The sequence below is a fragment of the Babylonia areolata genome, chromosome 6, assembly GCF_041734735.1.
Source record: "Babylonia areolata isolate BAREFJ2019XMU chromosome 6, ASM4173473v1, whole genome shotgun sequence".
Taxonomy (NCBI): domain Eukaryota; kingdom Metazoa; phylum Mollusca; class Gastropoda; order Neogastropoda; family Buccinidae; genus Babylonia; species Babylonia areolata.
Window position 1 is genome coordinate 49,574,996 of NC_134881.1, and position 21,554 is coordinate 49,596,549.

A 21,554-nucleotide genomic window follows, 5' to 3' on the forward strand; every position below is an offset into this window, starting at 1 on the left:
TTTTGTACTGTCACATGCCTATAACTTAGGTGTACACGGAAAGCGGTACACGAGAAGAAAGCTTAATCATTTACATTTTAATGCACAATCTAAATTCCACGGCAACTATATCGATTTATAGAAAACGAAGGTATTTTAGATGCTTCAACTGAGTGGATTTCGAAGATCGCGCCAAAATTCATTCACATAAATATTAGTTTAAAAAAGTTTTAGGCTACCTGGCCAAATGATATCATTACAGTTAAAAAGTATGATCTTTCTGAAGTCCAATAACATAAAAACTATAATCTCATCTATAAGGAAGTGTTTGTAATTTAACAAATTGATGAAAAAATCATATGGTTCCCTGTAAAGGGAGATAACTTGTGACTGATTTACAAACTTCCTTAGTAACCTTCGGCGAGTCACAAAAGTCGTCTGCTAAGCTGGCCTCGAATAAAGATTGTAGCCAACCCGACTACATCAGCAAAGAATGAAAGATATATTTATGCAAGAGTGGGATGAGTTAGTAATGTCTAAAGATATATATCATAACTACAGACTGTTTAAAACTGGTTTTCAGTGTGAGCAATATTTTGACTTTGTGGATAAAAAGTATTTTAGGGACTGTTTGGTAAAATTACGGCTAGGTTTGCTCCCAATAAATGGATCATTTTTTAGGAGAACATTCAAATGTAATTCAAATTACGCATGTGAAAGTTATAATGTGGTCGAAGATTAAAACCATTTTATAAACAATTGTGTCTTTTACAATAACCTGTGGCAAAAACATCTAAACTCTGAAGGTCAATTGTATGTTCACTTGCTGAAGAATGGTTCTGTTTACAGTATTCGTAAACTCTGCATTTATATATTTAATGCCCTGAAGATACGACAGGAATTCTGTGACAACAATGATGAAAGTTAGAATTAATTTACTATGCACAAGAAGCACTTTTGTTCTACAGGTTTAAGTTAGTATGTATTTTACATTTTGTCATCTCAGCGTGATCACCATATCGTGTACTTTTGACCTCTTTCTAGGGGCTGGAGGCCTGGAGATTAAAGTTTTGTTCTTGTTCTTGTTCTCTCTCTCTCTCTCTGTCTGTCTGTCTGTCTGTCTCTCTCTCTCTCAATGGAGAATATACTTTTGTGTCTCCTAATGGATGTAGTATAATAGATTATTTTCTGGTTTCTGTTGATTTGTTATCAAATATTGATGTGCATATTGGTTACTGCGTGGATTCATGGCATTTGCCAGTTGAGGCATCTTGGAAAAGTATTCCTCATAATTACAGCATGAATATGATTCATCAGGGTGAAGAAAAAATTGTATGGTCTGATGAGAATGTTGATGTTTATAAAAACGAGCTTGACAGTGATGAATTCTGTAATAGTATTCAGAAAGCATCCCAGTTATTATATACTAACTTGAACGATAGCCTAAACCAATTTGTTACTGCCTTGTGTGGAGCTGCTGCATGCATGGTTCGAACAGTAGGAAAAGGAAGCAAGATATGTAATGATTGGTTTGATGATGAATGTAAGTCTAAGAAACAAAAAGTTAAAAGGTTACTAAAAAGATTTCAGAGGTGTAAAACACAAATGGACAAGATAGAAAAAAGACAAGCATATGTTACAGCCCGAAAGGAGTATATGAAATTAAGAAAGTCAAAAGAGCAAGAGTTTGAAAAGAATAGATTAAAAATTTAAAAAAGATTCAGTTAGAGACTGTAAGACATTCTGGTCAGTGATAATATCTGTTAACAGAAAAACGTTCCTGTATAATGAGATTTCTGTGCAACAGTGGAATGATCATTTCTTTAGAGTTTTTAACGACTTTGAAAATGATTTAACACAAGAAGAAGACAATTTAGTGGAGACAGAGGATGAGTATGAGCCATTGTTTAGCGATCCCATTACTAAAGAAGAGATCATTTCTAGTATTAGACACTTAAAGTCAGGAAAAAGTGCAGGTCCAGACAAAATTGTTGGAGAAATGCTGAAGCATGCAAATTCCCTTATAATTGATTTCCTTGTAGAATTATTTAACCAGATGTTTGAAAATGGTATGTTTCCACTAGAATGGGCAAAATCAATAATTATTCCCATACATAAAAAAGGTGATGTTAACAACCCTGATAACTATCGTGGAGTATCACTCACAAGCATTCTGAGTAAAGTTTACACCCACATCTTAGATATGAGACTAACTAAATGGGTGAGAGGGAGGAAAAAATTGAAGAACAGGCAGGTTTTAGAGCAACTTATAGTACTGTAGATCATATATTTACATTGTATTCAATGGTGCAAAAATATCTGCTTTGTAACACAACTCTGTGTTGCCTTGTTGATTTCAGGAAGGCTTTCAATTCTGTGATTCATAATGCCCTATGGAATGTTCTGCGTAAAAGTGGTGTGAATGGAAAATTATATATGGCGCTTAGAGGTGTTTACAACTCAGTGCTCAGTGCTCGCATGTGTGCATGTAAAAGGTGTATACTCAAATTATTTAAAATGTTCAACTGGTGTTAAACAAGGATATCTTTTAAGCCTGCAAATGTTTTCCTTTTTTATAAATGAATTAGCTGTGGAACTTTCCAAAAGAGGTCGGCATGGTATTCAGCTAATACCAGGAGCTATTGAACTATTTCTGTTACTTTTTGCTGACGATGTTATTCTTTTGTCAGGGACAGTAAAAGGTTTGCAAAATAAGTTAAATATCTTTAAAGAAGAAGCTGATCTCTTAGGTTTGACTGTTAATCTAGATAAAATGAATATTATGGTTTTTAGAATGGGTGGACATCTGTCAATGCATGAAAAATGGTTATATGGAAATACTGAAGTTAGAGTTGTTAATTCATATAAGTATTTGGGGATGATTTTTACAACAAAATTAAGTCTAAATAATGCATGGGAAGAATTTTGCAGGAAAGGTAAAAAAGGCTTCATCAAAATTTTGAAAACACTTAGAAAAATTAACTCTATTGATTCCTCTCTATTTTGGAAAATGTTCGATGTACAAATAGAACCTTTACTGATATATGCAGCTGAAATCTGGGGACTAACGGTTAACTCACACATTGAGAGAATACATACTTATGCAATTAAACATTTTCTGCATGTTCCAATCCATTCATCCGATACGGTTTTATATGGGGAAACTGGAAGATACCCTTTGTATATAAGAACTTTTGTCAAATGTATCAAGTATTGGTTAAAACTGTTAAAGCTTCCACAAACACGTCTGAGCAAACAGGCCTATGATATGATGCTTTAGCAGATGGCGTTAGGTAAAGAAAACTGGTGTTATAGAGTGAATAAGGTTTTGACTGAATATGGTTTTGGAATCGTGTGTTTGTCCCAGGGTGTAGGAAACGAACAACAGTTTATTGCAGAATTCAGAGACAGACTCATTTGTTCCTTCAAACAAAACTGGCATTCTGACATGGAAAGTAAAGAAAAATATAGTTGGTTCTTTTCTTTTAAAAGTATATTTCAACCTGAAACATATCTCAGAGTCATTACAGACAAATGGCACAGAATAAATTATGCAAGATTTAGGTTAAGAACTCTGGGTTTTAATGCAAACAGGAGATGGTTTGAACCTGGGACTTCTATAGAATCACCATGTCCTCTCTGTGGATACCAGGTAGATGATGAAAAACATTTTCTTTTTCAGTGTGAAATTTATAATACTGTGCGAGAAAAATGCATATTCTTTAAAACAGAGATGGCTAAAAGCCATGATGTTGTCACTGTTTTGTCATGTGATAATGAAATCATAATTAGATCAGTTGCTAAATTCATTGCAGAAGCTCAAACAATAAGACAAAGGTACATAAGTCAGAATAGTATCAACGGCATAGAAGACACTTAATTATAGTCAGTACAGAAGTTGCTATTTTATTTGGACAATACAGAAAACAACATTGCATAATTGAGTGTATTGTTGAGGCAGTCTGTATTGGTTTGATGTATTTTTGAATGGATTCGAGTCAGTCCCCATTCATTTTGGATATTTTATTATTACATTTTTGTTTTTCTTTAGTTCCATTTTGTTGAGTTTTTGTCAGGATGTGACTTAAATGTTTCCAAGTATTGCATATTTTCTTGGTTTAAACTGATTGAAGGGTTCAGGTATAGTTTTTTGTTGTTTTGAAGCTAAAATATATGAATGTATGTTGTTGCCCCCTTGTCAAAAGACCTTTCTTGGCAATGACAATAAATAATTCCAGTGTTCAGTGTCCAGTGTCTCTCTCTCTCTCTCATTTTTTGAATCTCATCTAGCTAAAAGACATGCTTTTTTTTTCTGTTTTATCGTCTGATGATGAATAGATCATACAGTCAGTAGCTAAATTTATCTCAGAAGCACAAAGAATAAGGCATAATCACAATGATCAGAACATACCAGAGTAAATGAGGAGGATATCCTTGTGTAAATTTTATTTTCTTATGTTAATTTGGTAAGGTAGATAATTGATATATTGAACTATATCGCTGCCAGAATGGGTGGTCGAGTTTGTTTGTATGATTAGTTTCTTTGTGTGTGCGTGTGTGCATATGTGTGTGTGGTGTGTGTGTGTGTGCGTGTGTGTGTGTGTGTGTGTGTGTGTGTGTGTTCCGCTTGTTTAATGTATTGTGAGAGAGTGATGTTTAGAGATTTTTTGTTTGTTGATGAAACGCTGTTAAGCAGAATGTTGCTTTGCACTTAAGGGGATTTAAGAATTAACCCCCCCTTGTCAATAGACCCTTACAGGTAATGACAATAATATGTCAAAGCGTCGAAGCGTCTCTCTCTCTCTCTCTCTCTCTCTCTCTCTCACTCTCTCTCTCACTCTCTCTCTCACACACACACATACACACACACATATCTTACATTTGGCAGTTGAAACAGTGTTTGGTGAAAAATAATCTGCACAGAGAGAGTGTAAAAATAATCCACATGAGGAACATACACAAAGATATCAATACCAGAGACAATTTTTCACTTCCAACATAACAATCTGTGAACTAAGTTCTTGTGTGTTTCTCCATCCATTATGTAATTCTTTTGAAACAGTGCTTTTCGTTGCATATCTTGTCATAAACTGGTGGTTTTATCTGCACATTGCTGGTATAAAAATTCACTCTGTGAAAGAGACTGCACATGATCTAGGAAAGTATGGGAAATAAACAGAATCGGGACATGAGGGATGCAATATTCATTTGTGCTGGTATATTGCCTACAATATCATCACATACAACACAGATGTATGCACAGGACAGTTTGAACCGTAAAACAAACAGCAGGATTTATTTTATAGGTGCAGCTTGATTGAGTAAAATGTAAGTGTAATTCAAAAAAATGATTTTTTCTTTTTGTATAAAGCATACTTTCACTAATTGTCTGTTGTAGATGTTAATGATGACATACAGCGAAGTATTTGCACAACTGCAGATTCACCGTTTTAGACCTTGTGTGGAAAACAGTTTTATGCTCTGGTTTATATTTGATAGACTTGCCAAATCATGAATGAATGTGGTTACTTCACACCGCAGTTTCCTTTCATTGCTTTAACTCTATCCTAATTGCCAGGAAGTTTGTGCAAATGCATTTTGATATTATGACAGGTTTGAGATGCCTGAAGATAGAAGCTCTGTGTTCACTCCAGCTTGTCGTAGTTGGATCGTGGACTACATCTTGCGTCGCAAGAGTTTCTCCAAGGACAAGCAGAAAGCCTACTCTTTTGGTAAGACTTCAGTGTATGTTAATGAAAATGGCTTGAGTTACCTTGAGGAAAAAAGGCACAGGTATCTTATTTCGTAAACTTATCAGGACATGATGAGAGTATTTTCATGTCATTTTAGATATGTACATATATATACATATATATATAAAAGGTTTACTTTTGTAGGAAAGCAAGATGAATGCTATGAGGTCCATAAATGCCGGATGTCCTTCATCTATCTTTACTTTGATATTTAAATCTGTGGAGTTAACATGCTTGGTGAATTATTCTTTGTCATATTCTTGTTGTATTGTGAATGTAGCATCCATTTATTTGTTTTTATTTGTTTTGAAAATGAGAACACAAGGAGAATGAAGACATTGGTTCCGTCAGGTTCAGTTTTGACATTGTAAGTACCATATTTAAACCTGTTCAGCTGATTTATCACTTTGTTTTCTGCCCTCATGTCTTTCACTGTTTTGCAAGTCACTTCACACAAAATGGTGTCACACTGATCAGTTGAGAACATTGTGAGTTCTCTTGACTGATCTGATTTTGGACAAATGCTCTGTGAAGCCTTTCCTTTGCACACTTCTTGCAGTCTCTGTACTGTTTATTTCACCACATTGCAGCTTTTTATTATTTTTTTCACAGTTGTTTGTTCATATGCAGTACAACAATAAGCCAGGCAAGAAGCAAGAACATCTGCTGATTTTATTGGTTATTTATGGACATTATGCAGTGTGTGAAAAGGCATGTGCACAAATCTTTCTCTGAACATAATTTAGCAGCCTCCTTCACCTCCTTTCAGTTATATGTTTTAACAGAAAATCATGTATGCTTGCTTATCAATATTTATAAAAAATGTCTACACAAAAGTATTTTGCAAAAGGACCATTTGGGTGAATATAGTGTAAGACCTTTACTTCTGTTCTTCTTCTTCCTCAACTCTTTGAAGAGTCACTGGGGCACCGCACAGAAGAACTGTTCACCAGATTCCTCCAGGTCGTCGGTTGTGTGTCAAAGCCTTGGTGTGTGTAAATGGTTTTCCTGGCCATTCTGCAATGTTGTCAGTTTGTTTTTTTCTGTCTTCCCCTCCATCACCCTTCCTCAGCTGTTCCTTGCAGGATTGTTTTAGCAATGCCATTTGTGGCCATACCAGCAAAGCTTTCTTTCCTTAACTGATGTCAGCAGATCTTCATAAGGTCCTCTGTGCTGCTTGATGGTTTGGCACACTTGTTCATTGGTGTTGTGATCAGTCTATCTGATGTTTAGTATCTTGCTATGAAACCGATTTTCCATGGCTTCAATTCTTCTTTCCACATTGATCATGAGGGTCCTTGTGCAGTACATCAATCCCTCTTTCCAGCTCAGTCAGGAACCGTGGCGTTGTCCTTGACAACACATTGTCCATGCAAAAATTTATCAGTCAGACATGTCAATCCTGCTACTGTCAGTTGTGACACATCAGTTCCATTCAGAAATATCTGTCTGCTGACGCAACATCTAGACTTGTCGTTTCTCTCATTCTCTCTCACCTTGACTACTGTAACTCTCTATTGTCTGGATTGCCTGCTTCATCCATTCAGTCCCTTCAGCGCATACAAAACTCTTCTGCCCAACTCGTCCTCAGAAAGAAAAGATCTGAGAACATCACTCCTCTTTTGCAACATCTCCATTGGCTCCCTGTCTCACACAGAATAAAGTGTAAGATCAGCACTCTATGTTATAAATGCATTCACAAATCTGCCCTTTCCTGTCTTTGTGGCTGCCTTCACCTCAACACTCCATCTCGCTCTCTACGATCGGCTTTGGATCCACTCTTGTTTATGCATACCCAGATTCAAACACTCCGCTGTTGGATGCCGTTCTTTCTCGGTCTCTGGACCTTGCATTTGGAATGAGCTTTCTCTTTCGCTTCATTAGGTCTCTGCACTCAGCTCTTTCTAGTCTGGCCTTAAACCCCACCTCTTCCCAAGATAGCCTCCCTCCCTTGCCTCTTCCTTGTTTTCAGTTTCTTCAGTTTTAGACTTTAGAGTTATGCATGCGTGTGAATGACTGGTATGAAAGTGCTTAGATTTGTATCTGCACAAGATTCAGCGCTATATAAATACTATTATTATTATTATTGTTGTGCCGCATACATACTGGAAGATGGAATATGCCAGTGCATGCAGGAGTCTGATCTTGTGTTTCAGTAAGATGTTTTCCTTATATATAGGTTTCAGTCTGGACAGTGCTTATGTTGTCTTTGTTACCATTGAGAGGATTTCTAGTTTGGGTCCTTTATGTTGATGGTGGATCCCAAGTCAGTCAACTGTTGAACAGTTCCATGCTTCTGTCCCTGGACAGTTATATCAGCAGTGATGGTTGTGTTGTGGCTGACCATCAACTTAGTCTTTTTGGTGCTGATTTCCATGCCATATTTTTTTATGTTTCATTCAGCATATTAACATAGTGCTTCCTGCCAGACTCTTGTCATATAGCTTCTTGAAGTCTATGAAAATGTGGTAGAATTCCCCCTGGTGTTGGAGGTGTTTTTTGCAAAGGGTAGGCAGGTTAAAGATCTGTTCAGTGGTACTTCTGTCTTTGAAGAATCCAGCCTGTTTTTCAGCAGCGATGTTATCTGTTTGTGGTTGTAATCTGTTCAGATGATTTCGAGCGTTACCTGCATTGCTATCATGGCTGAACAAACTGATGGTGTGGTAGCTCTGGCATTTCATTTTTTGTGGACGGTGATTATAAGTGATTGGGTTCATGGCATGGGCCATTCACCTGTGTTGCAGAAGGCAGTTATGATGTCAGCTTCTTTCACTCCATCATGTTTCAGTAGTTCTGCATGGATGTTGTGGCCTTGCCACATTTTAGCGACTTCACTGCTGTTAAAACTTCCACCTAGAGTAACGGAAAGTCATCCTGTTTTGGTTAATCTTGCATTGTTAGTACATTTGGGTCTCGTTTGCTTTGTTAGTTGTTGAGGTGAGAGCAGTACACAGTCCAACTTTTTACGTTGTCTTGTTTCTGTGTGAGACAGTTACCATCTTTATCTTGGATGGTGCTGACTTTATTTATTTCTGTTTGGTCAAGTCTTTTACAATCCAAAAGGCTTGTTTGTTTCATTGCTGTCAAGGTTTTCTTCTTCACACTGCTGTTCAGTCCAGTTTTCCTTTGCATTTTTCATTTCTTGAACAATCTGTCCAGTCCAGTTTTCCTTTGCATTTTTCATTTCTTGAACAATCTTCTTGTATATCTTGTATCCAGCTTTTGGGATTTTTGAGATGCTCCCTTCTGGTCATTGGTACAGAAGTATAAGGACAAAAACCAATCGCTTCTCCAATAGCTTTTTCCCCAAAGCAGTCAGTGCCATGTCTCTGGAACAAATCCAGTATGATTAAAGAGAGTTGTGCAATCACCACTTACCTGAAAATCTAGTCATCAGCCCCATCCAAACGTGATATGCAGCTTATGTTCAAACGTGTGTGTGTGTGTGTGTGTGTGTGCACAAGTTCTTATATTGATATGCACATGTATGTATCCTAAGTTCTACTGTATCCTGTGTTTGTGTATGATTTTCGATTTATGTTTGTACCTTTTTATGTACTACCCCCCCAATATTCCTTGTGACCCGGGTACTCTTGGTTATAAAGACATGTTCTGTTCTATACAGCGGTGTATTTCTCCTTATCTTTCTCAGGTTTTTTTTTTTTTTTTTTTTTTGTTGTTGTTTTTTTTTTGGTGGTTTTAGGCTAATTGTCTAGCACATTTCTAGGATACTACTTGTGATCCATGGCTTGGGTTTACACTGGATTACCCCTTGGAAGACCAAAACACCAAGTTTAAACACAAAAGCCTTTCTATGCCTTGAGTCATCTTTAAGAAAAATGTAATGTTTTAGATGAGTGAGATCTGTTGAACTCTTTCATTCCTATTTTTCTGTGGACCATTACTCCCCCTTGTTCCAAGATCCCTACCATACCGTATATTCCCTTCATTCCTGGATTTAGAGAAGAGAAAGAAAGTATGAAGTAGGGTACTTATAGGGCTACAGTTTTCCTTTGTGCTTCTCACATGGAATAAATTGCACTCTGGCATGCAAAATGCTTTCTCGGATGTCTTGGGGGATTGCCTAAAAGTTTTTGGCTGCTGTTGAACAACTTTGTCATCCCAATTTGTTTGTTTGTTTTTTTTAGTTCAGAAGCATTTTATAGCAGTTTCCATGTTATGGGCTTAGGTCCTCAGAAATTTGCAGACATGTCAATGCGACATTGGAAATCTGCAGGTTTCAGCAGTCATCGTCTATGCCTTGACTGAAGCCTCTCTAACTGAAACTGCAGCCGTTTATATCAGAAATGGTTACCTTCAAGATGTTAAATCGTGTGGCTTCATGTGCAATACAATTGTAAAATAATCACAGAACACTCTAAATATGTTTAAAACCAGTCTGCTTTATTCCTGTGAGTGTTAAGGGGGAGATAGTAAGTGCTTGGTGGGTAAACTTCATTTTCCTGCCTACTATCGCATATGTGCATGATATACACAATGTATTTTAAACAAAAATTCTTCAAATCAGTATTTATTGTATTCTGAAGAAGGTTAACATGACAAATGTAAATGTTGCAACTCGACCAGAATGACATCCCAAAGTGTCAAGTGTTCTTCAAAATGTATAGCTTGTTAATGAAGATATATCAATTCTAGACATTTATTTGGATAGAAGAGTCCCTATTGAAAAAGAAAGCATATATGATGTGGTGGTTTCCTTTATATAAATATGATTTATGAGGGCTTGAAGTTGAGCTTGTTTAAATTTAATTGATGAGAGCGTGAGAGGGTACCCTTGTGGCAAGGGCAGTAACTCTGAGTGCGTCCCAATTTTTTTCTGAGGAACATGTAAAACTGAGTTCAGCAGACACCGAAGAATATTTTAAGACTAGTCTTCATCATTCCTTGGGTGTGTGTGGGGGGATGGGGGGGAGGGGTGCATGTAACCCCTCAGCCTCATGGATTAATGGTATATTCAGATTAATGTCCCATTACCTGACAGAATATCACTGCTCTTGAGAGATATATGCACCAGTGTGATTCCATCTGAAGCGAAAGAAGTTCCTGTTAGAACTGAAAATGATGAAACAACTGCTAATTGTCAGTATGTCAGATAAAAATACTAAGTTTTGTGAATAAGAAACATGAAAATATTGAAATAGCCTGGCTGCAAAAATATTGTAGGTTTGTTATATTTCTTATGTCTTCCCAGGAGCACATTGTCAAAACAATTAGAATGTGTGGAGAGAATTTATTTTTTAGTACTTTAAAGCCAAATTTGGTGCAGACAAAGTAATTCCAGAGAAAATGAATTTAAGTTTACCACAGACACACACTCATGAACACACTCACTCACTCACTCATTCTCTCGACTGCTGGGGTCGTTGGGGGGACATGAGGAAGATGTCATAGCTCGCAATGCCGTTCTGTTGGCAGCTGTTGTGAGGAGATCTGGCATCGTCATTTTGGTCCATTCCTTGACGTTGTCGGACCAGCTCTTTCTCTGCCGCCCCCGTCTGTGCCCTCTCTCTACAGTCCCTTGCAGGATGGTTTTGGAGAGGGTGTTATGTTGTATGATGTGATCAAACCATGCCATCTTCCATCGTTTGACAGTCACCAGCAGTGGTTCTTGGGGCCCAACAAGGTTGCTGACCAGGTTCCGCACATAGTCATTGGTCTTGTGCTCCTTGTAGGAGATGTGTAGTAGTCTCCTCAAGCACTTGGTTTCGAATGCTTGGATTCTTCTTTCTGTTTCTGCCATCAGTGTCCATGTCTCACATCCATATAAGAGGATGGAGACCACTAGTGACTTGTAGAGCAGGAATTTTGTGTGGAATCAGATGTTGCTCTTCCATACCCTGTTCAGTCTGGCCATCGCTGCTGTTGCAGAATTAATCCTATTTCGGATTTCTGCTGTGCAGGTGCCGTCTTTGGACATGGTTGCTCCCAGGTACTTGAAGCTGGTCACTTCTTCCAAGGGCTCACCATTCATGGTTATGTTGGCACTGATGTTAGTTGTGCTGTTGACCATGACCTTTGACTTCTCTGTGCTGACCTCCATGCCGTAAGCACTTGCTCTTGTAGTAAGTCTGTTTGTTAGATCCTGGAGCTCGGTGTTAGTGCCCCCCATGATTTCGATGTCGTCTGTGAATTGATGATTGCAGACTGGCCTGCCGCCAATGGTGATGGAAGTGTGGTGGTCTTCGAGGGCCTCTTGCATGATTCTCTCCAGAAAGATGTTGAAAAGTACTGGGGATAATAGGCATCCTTGCCTGACTCTGACTGTGGTCCGAAAGAATTGTCCTTGTTGATTGTTGAGGAGCACTGCACTGCTGGAATGTTCGTAGAGGGCCTGGATGACTTGAATGAGCCCTTCATCAATGTTGAAGCCTCTCAGTACTTGCCAGAGGCCGCTGTGCCACACCCGATCAAATGCCTTCTTGAAGTCGATGAAGTTGTGAAAGATGTCCTTTTGGTGTTGTAGATGTTTTTCAGTGAGGACTCAACAGTTGAATATTTGTTCGACAGTGCTCCGCCCTTTTCTAAAGCCCGCTTGTTCTTCTGATAGCAGCTCCTCAGCCTTGTATTTCAATCGGTTGAGGATGATGATCAGCTGTCATCGAAGATAAGGATGGCAAGCTACTGACAGCGAAGAAGTCCTGAAGAGGTGGACAGAATACTGTGACGGCCTCTATAACTACCAGCTCAATCCAGACTCATCCATATTGCAGGACAACCCACGATCCACAGACAGTGAGGAAAATCTCCAAGTATTGAAGGAGGAGGTTGAGGCTGCAATACAGTGTCTGAAGCCAGAGAAATCCCCAGGAGTGGACAACGTCCCATCTGAGCTTTTGAAGTACAGAGGGAAAGAGACCACAGAAGCACTAACAATGCTATGTCAGAAGATCTGGACAGAAAAGAAGTGGCCAACAGAATGGACCCAATCGCTGGAAATTCCTCTACCCAAGAAGGGCAACCTCAACCAATGTCAAAACTACAGGACTATAAGTCTGATTAGCCACCCAAGCAAAGTCATGCTCCACACATGAACACACAGACAACCAAAACACAAGGTTTTTACATAATCTCACATTGTGTGTAAAGAAACATGCAAGCCATAATTTTGGACTGCCAGTGCATAGTTTGTGCTCTGACTAACCGGTCACTGAAACGATTTATTCACTCTAAAGGATATTTTAATTACACATACTTAACCGTGACCCAACTAGTGCAGACTTCGGCAGGGGTCTGACATTCCTGTCCTGTGCAAACTACTATCCGCCTATGCGGAGAAAACGAAACTACGGCCGATAACCTCCCGGAAGTAGGTAACCTCCCCTTTGTCCCGCTGGCTAGCGCCCTCTTTTTCCGGCAGCCATCATGACTCCTGTTCCTGTGCTCTTCATAGGGCTAAGTTTTTTTTTCTTATTTTCTGCCTGCCTGTCGATTCTCTGGCGTTCTTGTTTGTTGTCAAATTATGTCTCCAACCAGGTCACATAATTATGTAGCTTGATTGGGGAATTGTGCTAAAATTAAGGCACGATCACAATCGATTCGCTGACACTCTGGGCCCTCTACTCCTGGCCCTCTCAACAACGCCAACCCGCCGCCTCCTCCACTTCCTCCGCTCCCTCCGGTCAACTCCAGACCTCCACTACCTCTTACACCTCCTCTGGTGACTTCTAGAGGTTTGTTTCCACACACTCAGGTCAGTGTTGCCTTTACTGTCATTTTTATTGATCCGCGAACGCACTCGACGCGATCCGCGTTTTCTCGGCCCTGCCAGTCGGCAGTGTACGAGTCGACCTCCTCTATCTCTTTACCCCTTAGGGAAACAACCCCCCCCCCCCCCACCCCCCCCAAAAAAAAGGCAGCTTGTTTTGGATCCGCACGTTAGACTGGGCCCTATGTGCGATGTGTCCGTGGTGGTGGCCGTGACATCGGATCACGCAACCCCCCATGCAGCATGCCTCGACCGTCTCAGATCCAATGGCGACCGAGGCGCGTAGGGATGCCCTCCCCTGGTGTAGGGAGGAAGGTGGACCACTAGGGGACACGCTTGCCCATACGCGTGCACCCCCCTCCTTGTCTGAAGCACCCGATCCAAGGGAGGCAACACCTGCTTCGTCACCCTTGCTGATGACCGCCGCAGTTACTTCCCTTGCACCAGCACTGCTCCTCGCCTTCAGTGCAGGTGCGTGCACGGTCCCACCAAGCTATGCGTTGATGACCCCATCTGCCACACCGCCGAGTGCTGCTGTTTCCCATCCACTAATGGCGTCTCAGCAAACTGCTCAACCAAACAATCAGCAACTCATCGCTAACTTGCTGCAGCAATTATGCACCACTCTGCTTCCCGGTGCCACACCTTGCGCCTGCACCGCCCCAAGCCCACAGAGCAGGTACATGCACGCCCCATTGGAACTTCGGCAGTGCTGGATTCTTCTGCTCCATTGCCTAACTCTGCTGTTACCCAGATTAATATTGGCACTTCCACGTTGGAGTGCCTTTTAATAACTCGATCCTGTCTCTCGGCAGTGCTCGGGCCGATCTTGTCTATCCCTTTATCTGTCAACATACAACAGCTGAACGTCGGTCCTCTCACAGGAGCTATTTGTGAGATTGGACCGCCGTTCAGCTACAGGGGGATGCACATCCCACGGCAAGCCGACGGACTTGTCACCCCCTCGTCCACGACGCCCATAACACTTGATTACGGTGCCGTCATGCCACGTGCCCCGACCGTCTTGCGTCCGATGGCGACCGATTCGGGTTGGAATGCCCACGGCACTTGCGGCTGTTTTCACCTGTGTCGGTTACGGTGGCATCGAACCATGGACTCTCACATGCAGCATGACACTCCTCCCTCTACAGCGAGGACACGTCGCACCAGGGGAATGTGCTCTAAAAACACCATCCTTTTCGACGATTATCGGCACCAAGGGAGGCAACTCCGCATTTGTAACCTAGGCGGTTGTAGCTGTAGTTACTTTCGCCGACACAGCACGTCACTCCTGCCCCCCGTGCTGTCCACCAACGATGTTTTCTTTCGGTTTCTCATTGGGTCCTCATGCCCAGTCATGGACTTTACACATCTTTGCATAGCAACTGCACTTTTCTTGCTGTTTCTCAGGCTGTTGGCCACAGGAAATAAATCACAATATTTCCCCTTCTATCCTTTTGATTTATTATCACAATCAACAATCACGATACACACACACACACACACACACACACACAAAATCTCTCTCTCTCTCTCTATATATATATACATATATATATACACACACATATACATATATATCTATGAGATATCTTGCTACATTTATACACATTTCTGCTTTCACTTACAGATGTGTACTTATCCCTCTGTATACACATGTGTGTGCGCTTATGGGATAGGTTTAGACGACTTGCATATTAACATGTACAATTATATTTCTATCTCTATTCATTGACATCTGTTCATTGAGATTCCCTACATAGCAATATAGGCACACTTGCATTTGCGGCCTTCTGTTCACAATGCCCAGAACTCTTCCTCTATGTATTGGCACTTTATTCACATGCGTATGTACATCTCATATATAGGTGCATACACAGATTCCCTTCCATTGATGATTATGCACACTTACCCATTTACTTGGGTATATCTGTGCACGCTACACGTATGCTTATACAGCCGCTTATTTCTTGTGTCTCGATCTCTTGTCATTGGCATATTTCTGACATCATCACTTGAGTTGATGGAAGTTTATAATCCCTTTGCACATATATGTATTCATTTTCATAAATTCATCCCTACCTTGCTTTCGGAGGACGACTGCACTCACAGAAAAAACTGCCTCATTCACGCCTGAATGTATGCTCCTTCACATTTCAGTAGTGACTGGTCCTTAGGGACCCACACACACCCCCTTCCCACCCACAGGGCTAAGAATGCCCTCTCTGGGTGCAAGGACGGACAAGGCAACCCAACTCATTTGCCTGCAACAATCACCCATAGGGCTGGAGATGCACAAGGAGGGATGAGGCATTCCAACTTAGAGGTGCCACTCCGGACACACATGCCCTTCATTCCTTCCAAGTTTGTAAGGCATCCCTTCTTCCCCCCCTTGCCTACAACAACCCTTGGTTTGCACCACTGTGGTTGTGACAACAGCTCCACATGGGCCCTACATCCTAGCCAGCCTTCTCATGAAGGGGTGTCTATCTTTGCCTTCCAAGTTTTAAAGGACCCAAAAACTGCCCACTGGGCAGGAGACAATCACCCTAAGCCCATCTCTTCCACTCCTCTCTAGTAGCAGAAGGCCTGGGTCATAATTGTTTTCCTCTACATTTGGGAGAAAGGCATATTGACGAGGACGGATGCATCTCACAAAGCACAACGAACCGTCCATTAGCCACAGGGGCGTACCTTTCTGCCCACTCATACCAGCATGGCAGATGCTGCATTCAAGCACATCAGTTCGCCTCATCACCTTGCTTGAACATAGATCCAGCATCAACGTCTCAAACAATTGGCGTTTGAAAGCACTTTCTGCACTTGGTCTTCCCTGCCCGATCCTTTCAGCCTCAACACACAACCACTGCTGTGGTTACAGATGGGCATTCCTTCTCAAGCACTGTCTTTCCAATGAGACACTTCCAGAGGTTTCCAGCCTAGGCAGGCTATCCCATCATGGAGCCCCAGCCTTCAGTCAAAGGCCTGTCAGAGGGTGACTTTGTTGTCACTTTGGAAGCAAGCACCATGTCTTTCAGAAACACGGTTGCACCACAAGACCCCGTCAACTCTTTCCGGCTTCCTTACATTGCACCATAACCTGCATGGTGGAAACCTTCGTCCCTCAAGCACACAGCAGCTGTTTCCTGATTTACCCATGCTGATTGGTGTCCTCCTAGGAACACTATATGATAATCAGTCGTGTACGACAGTCACCATCAGAACAGCAGAGGAGGCAACTGCTGTCCCGACCATTTGGGCTGGAATTCGATTATACAATTTACAGTAGAGAGTGTTTTGCCCAAGTTGCATCCCCGGTCCCTCAATCAAGAGGGCCTTAGGACTCATCATTGGGACGGATCCCAAAGGCTACTTAGGCCCAAGGCTACAGCACTAAGTCCCAGTGCAATTTGACTTCTAGTCTGAGAGACATAGTCATTCATGAAAGATTAAGCTGCAGATGATTTCCCTTTGCAATTAAGAAACCACTGATAATACAGCTCTCACCTTGCAGTTGGCCACACTGAAAACGTATGTCAGATCAGTGCTTTGATGTAAATAGCCAGTACAACACATCTTGAGCCACTTACCTCCCCGCCGTGCCCCGCTCCATCCCAGACTCAGTGCGCACCACACACAGCCAGAGGCCTGTCATGGATCTGGTCCCCTTTTTCACTAAAGAACCTTCAGCAAAAATTTTCCCCATGGAAACCCTCTTCCATTTGGAATTCCACCACAGAATGAGACTCAGTGGCCTGTGGGCACATGAAATGCACTTCCACAGCCTGATCCAACCCAGCCATTGACTGCCGACAACTTTCTGCAGGTTGCTCCAACATGCCACACTCGGGTAGAGAAGCCACCAAGCCTTCCGTATGCCCCTTCGTGATGGTACCTACCTGGGCAATTACACAACCCTGTCCCAGAGACACCAGGGACATCAAGTCTTTTGTTGCCAAATGTCTGCCATTCTATGCATAGGCAACATACCAGTGCTGTCATTTTTTGGCAATGACAAAAAAGTGGGGTGGGGATGGGGGGGGAGAGTGCCCATCGCCTGTCAGCTCCCATGGAGGAGCTCTACAGATCTGGCTGTCGTGCCTAAGGCAAGCCCATCATGGCGACCTACCTCTGTCTCATGCCACAGTTTCCTTTGAAACACAAAAATCACTTCCACTATCGGCCCACATCCGATGTGGAATCATCAGATCAAACCACATGCGCACCTCCTTGCATTGATGCTCAACTGCGCTCAAATCAGACAACCCTATAAGGGTACGTGTTTCCTTCCCTTCCTTTGATTCGAAGGGCTCTCAGTAAAGTGTGGATTCAATCCACCGACCCGATTTTCTTTGCGCTACATTTATCAGCACAGCTGTGGTCCACAGACCTCCCCCACAATACAGCAGCGGACCTCTGTCTTCTTTGCCCGCACCAATATCCTTAGGTGACACAGAACACTCTACTTTCGTCAAATTCTACTTGAGGGACACCTTTCGCTTTAGGGATAATGGCTCATCGACTTCTACCAGAGAGACGTCGCACGCCTGCGGGATGATGGCTCAAGAGGCATTGCTTCTGTGGTAGTTGCACAACAGGCCATCACAGCACACAGACAGTAGAACAGGCGAGCCCTCCACCTTGTTGCGCTATTCTGCACTAGTTGGGTCGTGGTTAACTCTCTCCATACGAACGGCGAAAGAGACGATGTTAACAGCGTTTCACCCCAGTTACCATCATCAAAATATTGCAAGTGGAAGGCTCTTATACTGAAGAAGTGAATGTTGATAAAGAATACCACAATTCTGACGATGGAAGCTAAAGGTTGGGCCATTCAGACACCCACTGGACACCCGAGGGGTCTGTGTAGAGGAGAAGAGAGGACTGGCCGTACTGAGTGAGTTAAGTATGTGTAATTAAAAGGAAATTTTCTATCTAAAATTATGTTTAAATAACATACTTACCGTGACCCAAATTTAAGACCCTCCCGTCCTCCCCGCTTCCTGTTCTCCCTGCTCGCTGCACTGGTGATGGCATATTGCCATCAAAAGAGGGCGCTAGCCAGTGGGACAAAGGGGAGGTTACCTACTTCCAGGAGGTTATCGGCCGTAGTTTCATTTTCTCCGCATATGCGGATAGTAGTTTGCACAGGACATGAATGTCAGACCCCTGCCGGAGTCTGCACTAGTTGGGTCACGGTAAGTATGTTATTTAAACGTAATTTTAGATAGAAAATTTCCTATATATATATAAGAGATATGCTTTTCAGTGAGGAAAAGTAATCATGTTAATTGACTAAAATCTTCAAAGCAATCAAATTGGAATGGGACCAAAGAAATGCAACCTTCAGCTGAAGTTGGGAAAAACTGGCTACTGTATTAGGAGTATACACACGGAAAGGAAAGGCATAGGTAATTGAACTCAGAAAGCTAATATTGAGGGCCTGTCTGGACTGTGCTTCTATGAAAAGGCATCCATCAGTCTCTTGAGATAATGGAGTTAGACTTTGGGTGGTAATTGAAAAGGTCAACACGGGTGTCACAGTTTCTCCCACCCTGTGCACTGGTTAATTCTGATGCTCCTCTGATGACTTGCTTTGGGCCCCTCTCATCAGTATCTTAGTCTCAGAATACTGGGCAATTGTCTGAACTGGGAGAGGCCTTTCTGCACCATCTGCTTCCAAGCTAATTGTTCTGAGGCTGTTCAGGTTGATGCTGAAGGCCTTCAGATCTCTCTTGCAGACATCTTTATAGTGCAGTTGGCGTCTGCCCATGAGACATTTGTACATGTTGTTTATCAAAAAGATCCTTTAGGATCTTGCCATCATTCATTCATACTACGTGACCAAGGCAATCATTGTGTCTCTGTTTCAGCAGGGTATGCATTCTGGGGATTCCAGCTCTCTTTTGCTATTGGAAACTTCCAATTATTTTTGATGATGGTTTGCCAGTCAGTGTTAAAAAAAAGAAGTATTTATATAACGCTGAATCTTGTGCAGAGACAAATCAACGCACTTTCACACCAGTCATTCACATACATGCATAACTCTAAACTTGAGAAACTGAAGACAGAGAAGAAGCAGGGGAGGGAAGCTATCATAGAAAGAGGTGTGTTTTAAGGCCAGACTTGAAAGAACTGTGTGCGCAGACCTGACGAAGCGAAAGAGGAAGTTCATTCCAAAAGCATGGTCCAGAGACAGAGAAAGAACGGCGGCCGACAGTGGAGTGTTTGAATCTGGGTATGCGTAAACAGAGTGGATCCAAAGCCAATCATAGAGAAGGAGATGGGGTGTAGAGGTGAAGGCAGCTACAAAGATAGGAAGGGGCAGATTTGTGAATACATTTATAACATAGAGTGCTGATCTTGTACTTTATTCTGTGTTAGACAGGAAGCCAATGGAGATGTTGCAAAAGAGGAGTGATGTGCTCTGATCTTTTCTTTCTGAGGACAAGTCATTCAATAAAACTACAAACCACTGAAATAATGTTCTGTACAAATGTTTTTTCTAAGAAGGCAATTTCCAAAAATTGAAAATGAACAAGAGAAGCAAAGCCTTCATGACTCTGGTTGTGATACCCGCTTAATCCAGGAAAGGAATTATTGAGAAAAGTAAAACAAGACTGCAAGTAGATAATCTGCGAAAAAGACACACACTCACATTAACCCCTAGGCTGCCTGTCTGACAAGATAATTCGTCAGCCCAGCTGCATACTCTACACTGCCACAGTTACAAGATAACTCGTCAGTGAAATATTCTGACTTTTCCCTGGTTTGTATTGAGTCAGTTGACAAAATACTGGTAGCTTAAGTTTTCGCTTGGGGAATCATTCTAGATTCTATTGGTAGCTAGAAACCCCATCCATATCATGACGGAGTCCTTTATTTGAATGATTTGGTTGGGTGACTGGCAGTGTTTTGCCTGGCTTGTTGCTTGGTCAACAAAATGTCGAACACCCTGCTCAAGCTATGCGATCAAGGTGCACCAAAGCAACCAAATTGCTTTCTTTAGCTGATGCTTAGAAAGAATTGAATTGTCATTTTGAAGAAGACAGTGATGAACTCTAATCAGACAATTTGTTAGAAAATAAAGGGAGCAATGAAGAGACTGGCCAAGATAGATGAACAGTGTGTGAAGCCGGCTGTACAGAGCAGATGACAATGACATGACTGAAAGATTAGAATTAGACAGCGTGAGCGAAATTCTTAACACCGAGCAATGCAGGGTGAAGGGACTGAAGGAAACTGGAGAAAGTGTACCGGGTCAGAGATGGGGAAGAGGAGGGGGGTGGAGGCCAAGGGGGCATGGCCTTACTGTGTTTGACAGGATCAGTGTCAGGCCAATAAACAACATTCAGCATGCTGGTGACAGTGGAGTGAAAAAGACCTACACAACACAGACTGCATACTCTCTCATTTTATTTGATTAATTAAAAAAAATATTTTTATGATAATCTAAATTAGGAATTCGTTGAGCAAACCAATTTGTATGCTCAGCAGACACTCTAGGCAGGCAGAAAAAAGTACTCCAGACTGTTAGCATAAAAGATACAAATGTGTTTGAAATGAAACAGTTCTTGGGTCTGACTTTACTGATTTGACTACAAGAATGGACTGTCACATCTATGTTGTTATCACTTGGAGCAGTCACAATAAATTGTGTATGTCTTTAAAAAAATTTTTTTTGTAGTTCTGGTATGATTTGTGTGTACAGGTATTATCCATTTGTCCATTTGTCTAGAAAGTATTATATTACTGTGCAAATTACTTGACTTATGTTGTAATGAACCATTTTGAAATATGACAAAAACAATGCACTGATTTCAAAACAATTGCTTGTGACTGAAATTATACTGAAGCAGCACACGGACGCCGGACAATGTTTAAAACATTTAATAACAAAACTAAAACATTCTCAAATCAACTTCGCTAAAACAGTCGTTGAACAACGTGGTCATAGCAACGCTTCCGGTTTCAAATACAATTGACTAAAAACCCAAATCGCATGCGACGTTATGTCATTAGGTAAGTCGCATTAGGTAAGTGCTACAGGGCTCCCCCCAGAACGGCGCACTGCATTGAATGCAAACGTACCAAAA

General features: G+C 41.5%; 2 protein-coding genes across 6 annotated transcripts in view; one reads left to right on the forward strand and one right to left on the reverse strand.

Moving 5' to 3' along the window:
• LOC143283115 (uncharacterized) overlaps positions 1-18,515 on the reverse strand; it is a 551,198-nt gene extending 532,683 nt beyond the window's left edge. Inside the window, exon 1 of the mRNA XM_076589238.1 lies at positions 18,423-18,515. The gene's annotated coding sequence lies outside the window, so the exon portion shown is untranslated. The remainder of the gene's footprint in view (positions 1-18,422) is intronic.
• Positions 1-21,554, forward strand: part of LOC143283114 (anoctamin-1-like) — a 358,246-nt gene that overhangs the window by 127,525 nt on the left and 209,167 nt on the right. For all 5 annotated transcript variants that reach the window (XM_076589234.1, XM_076589235.1, XM_076589232.1 and 2 more), the window contains one exon: positions 5,593-5,711. In XM_076589234.1, the coding sequence (XP_076445349.1) occupies positions 5,593-5,711 (119 nt within the window). The remainder of the gene's footprint in view (positions 1-5,592; positions 5,712-21,554) is intronic.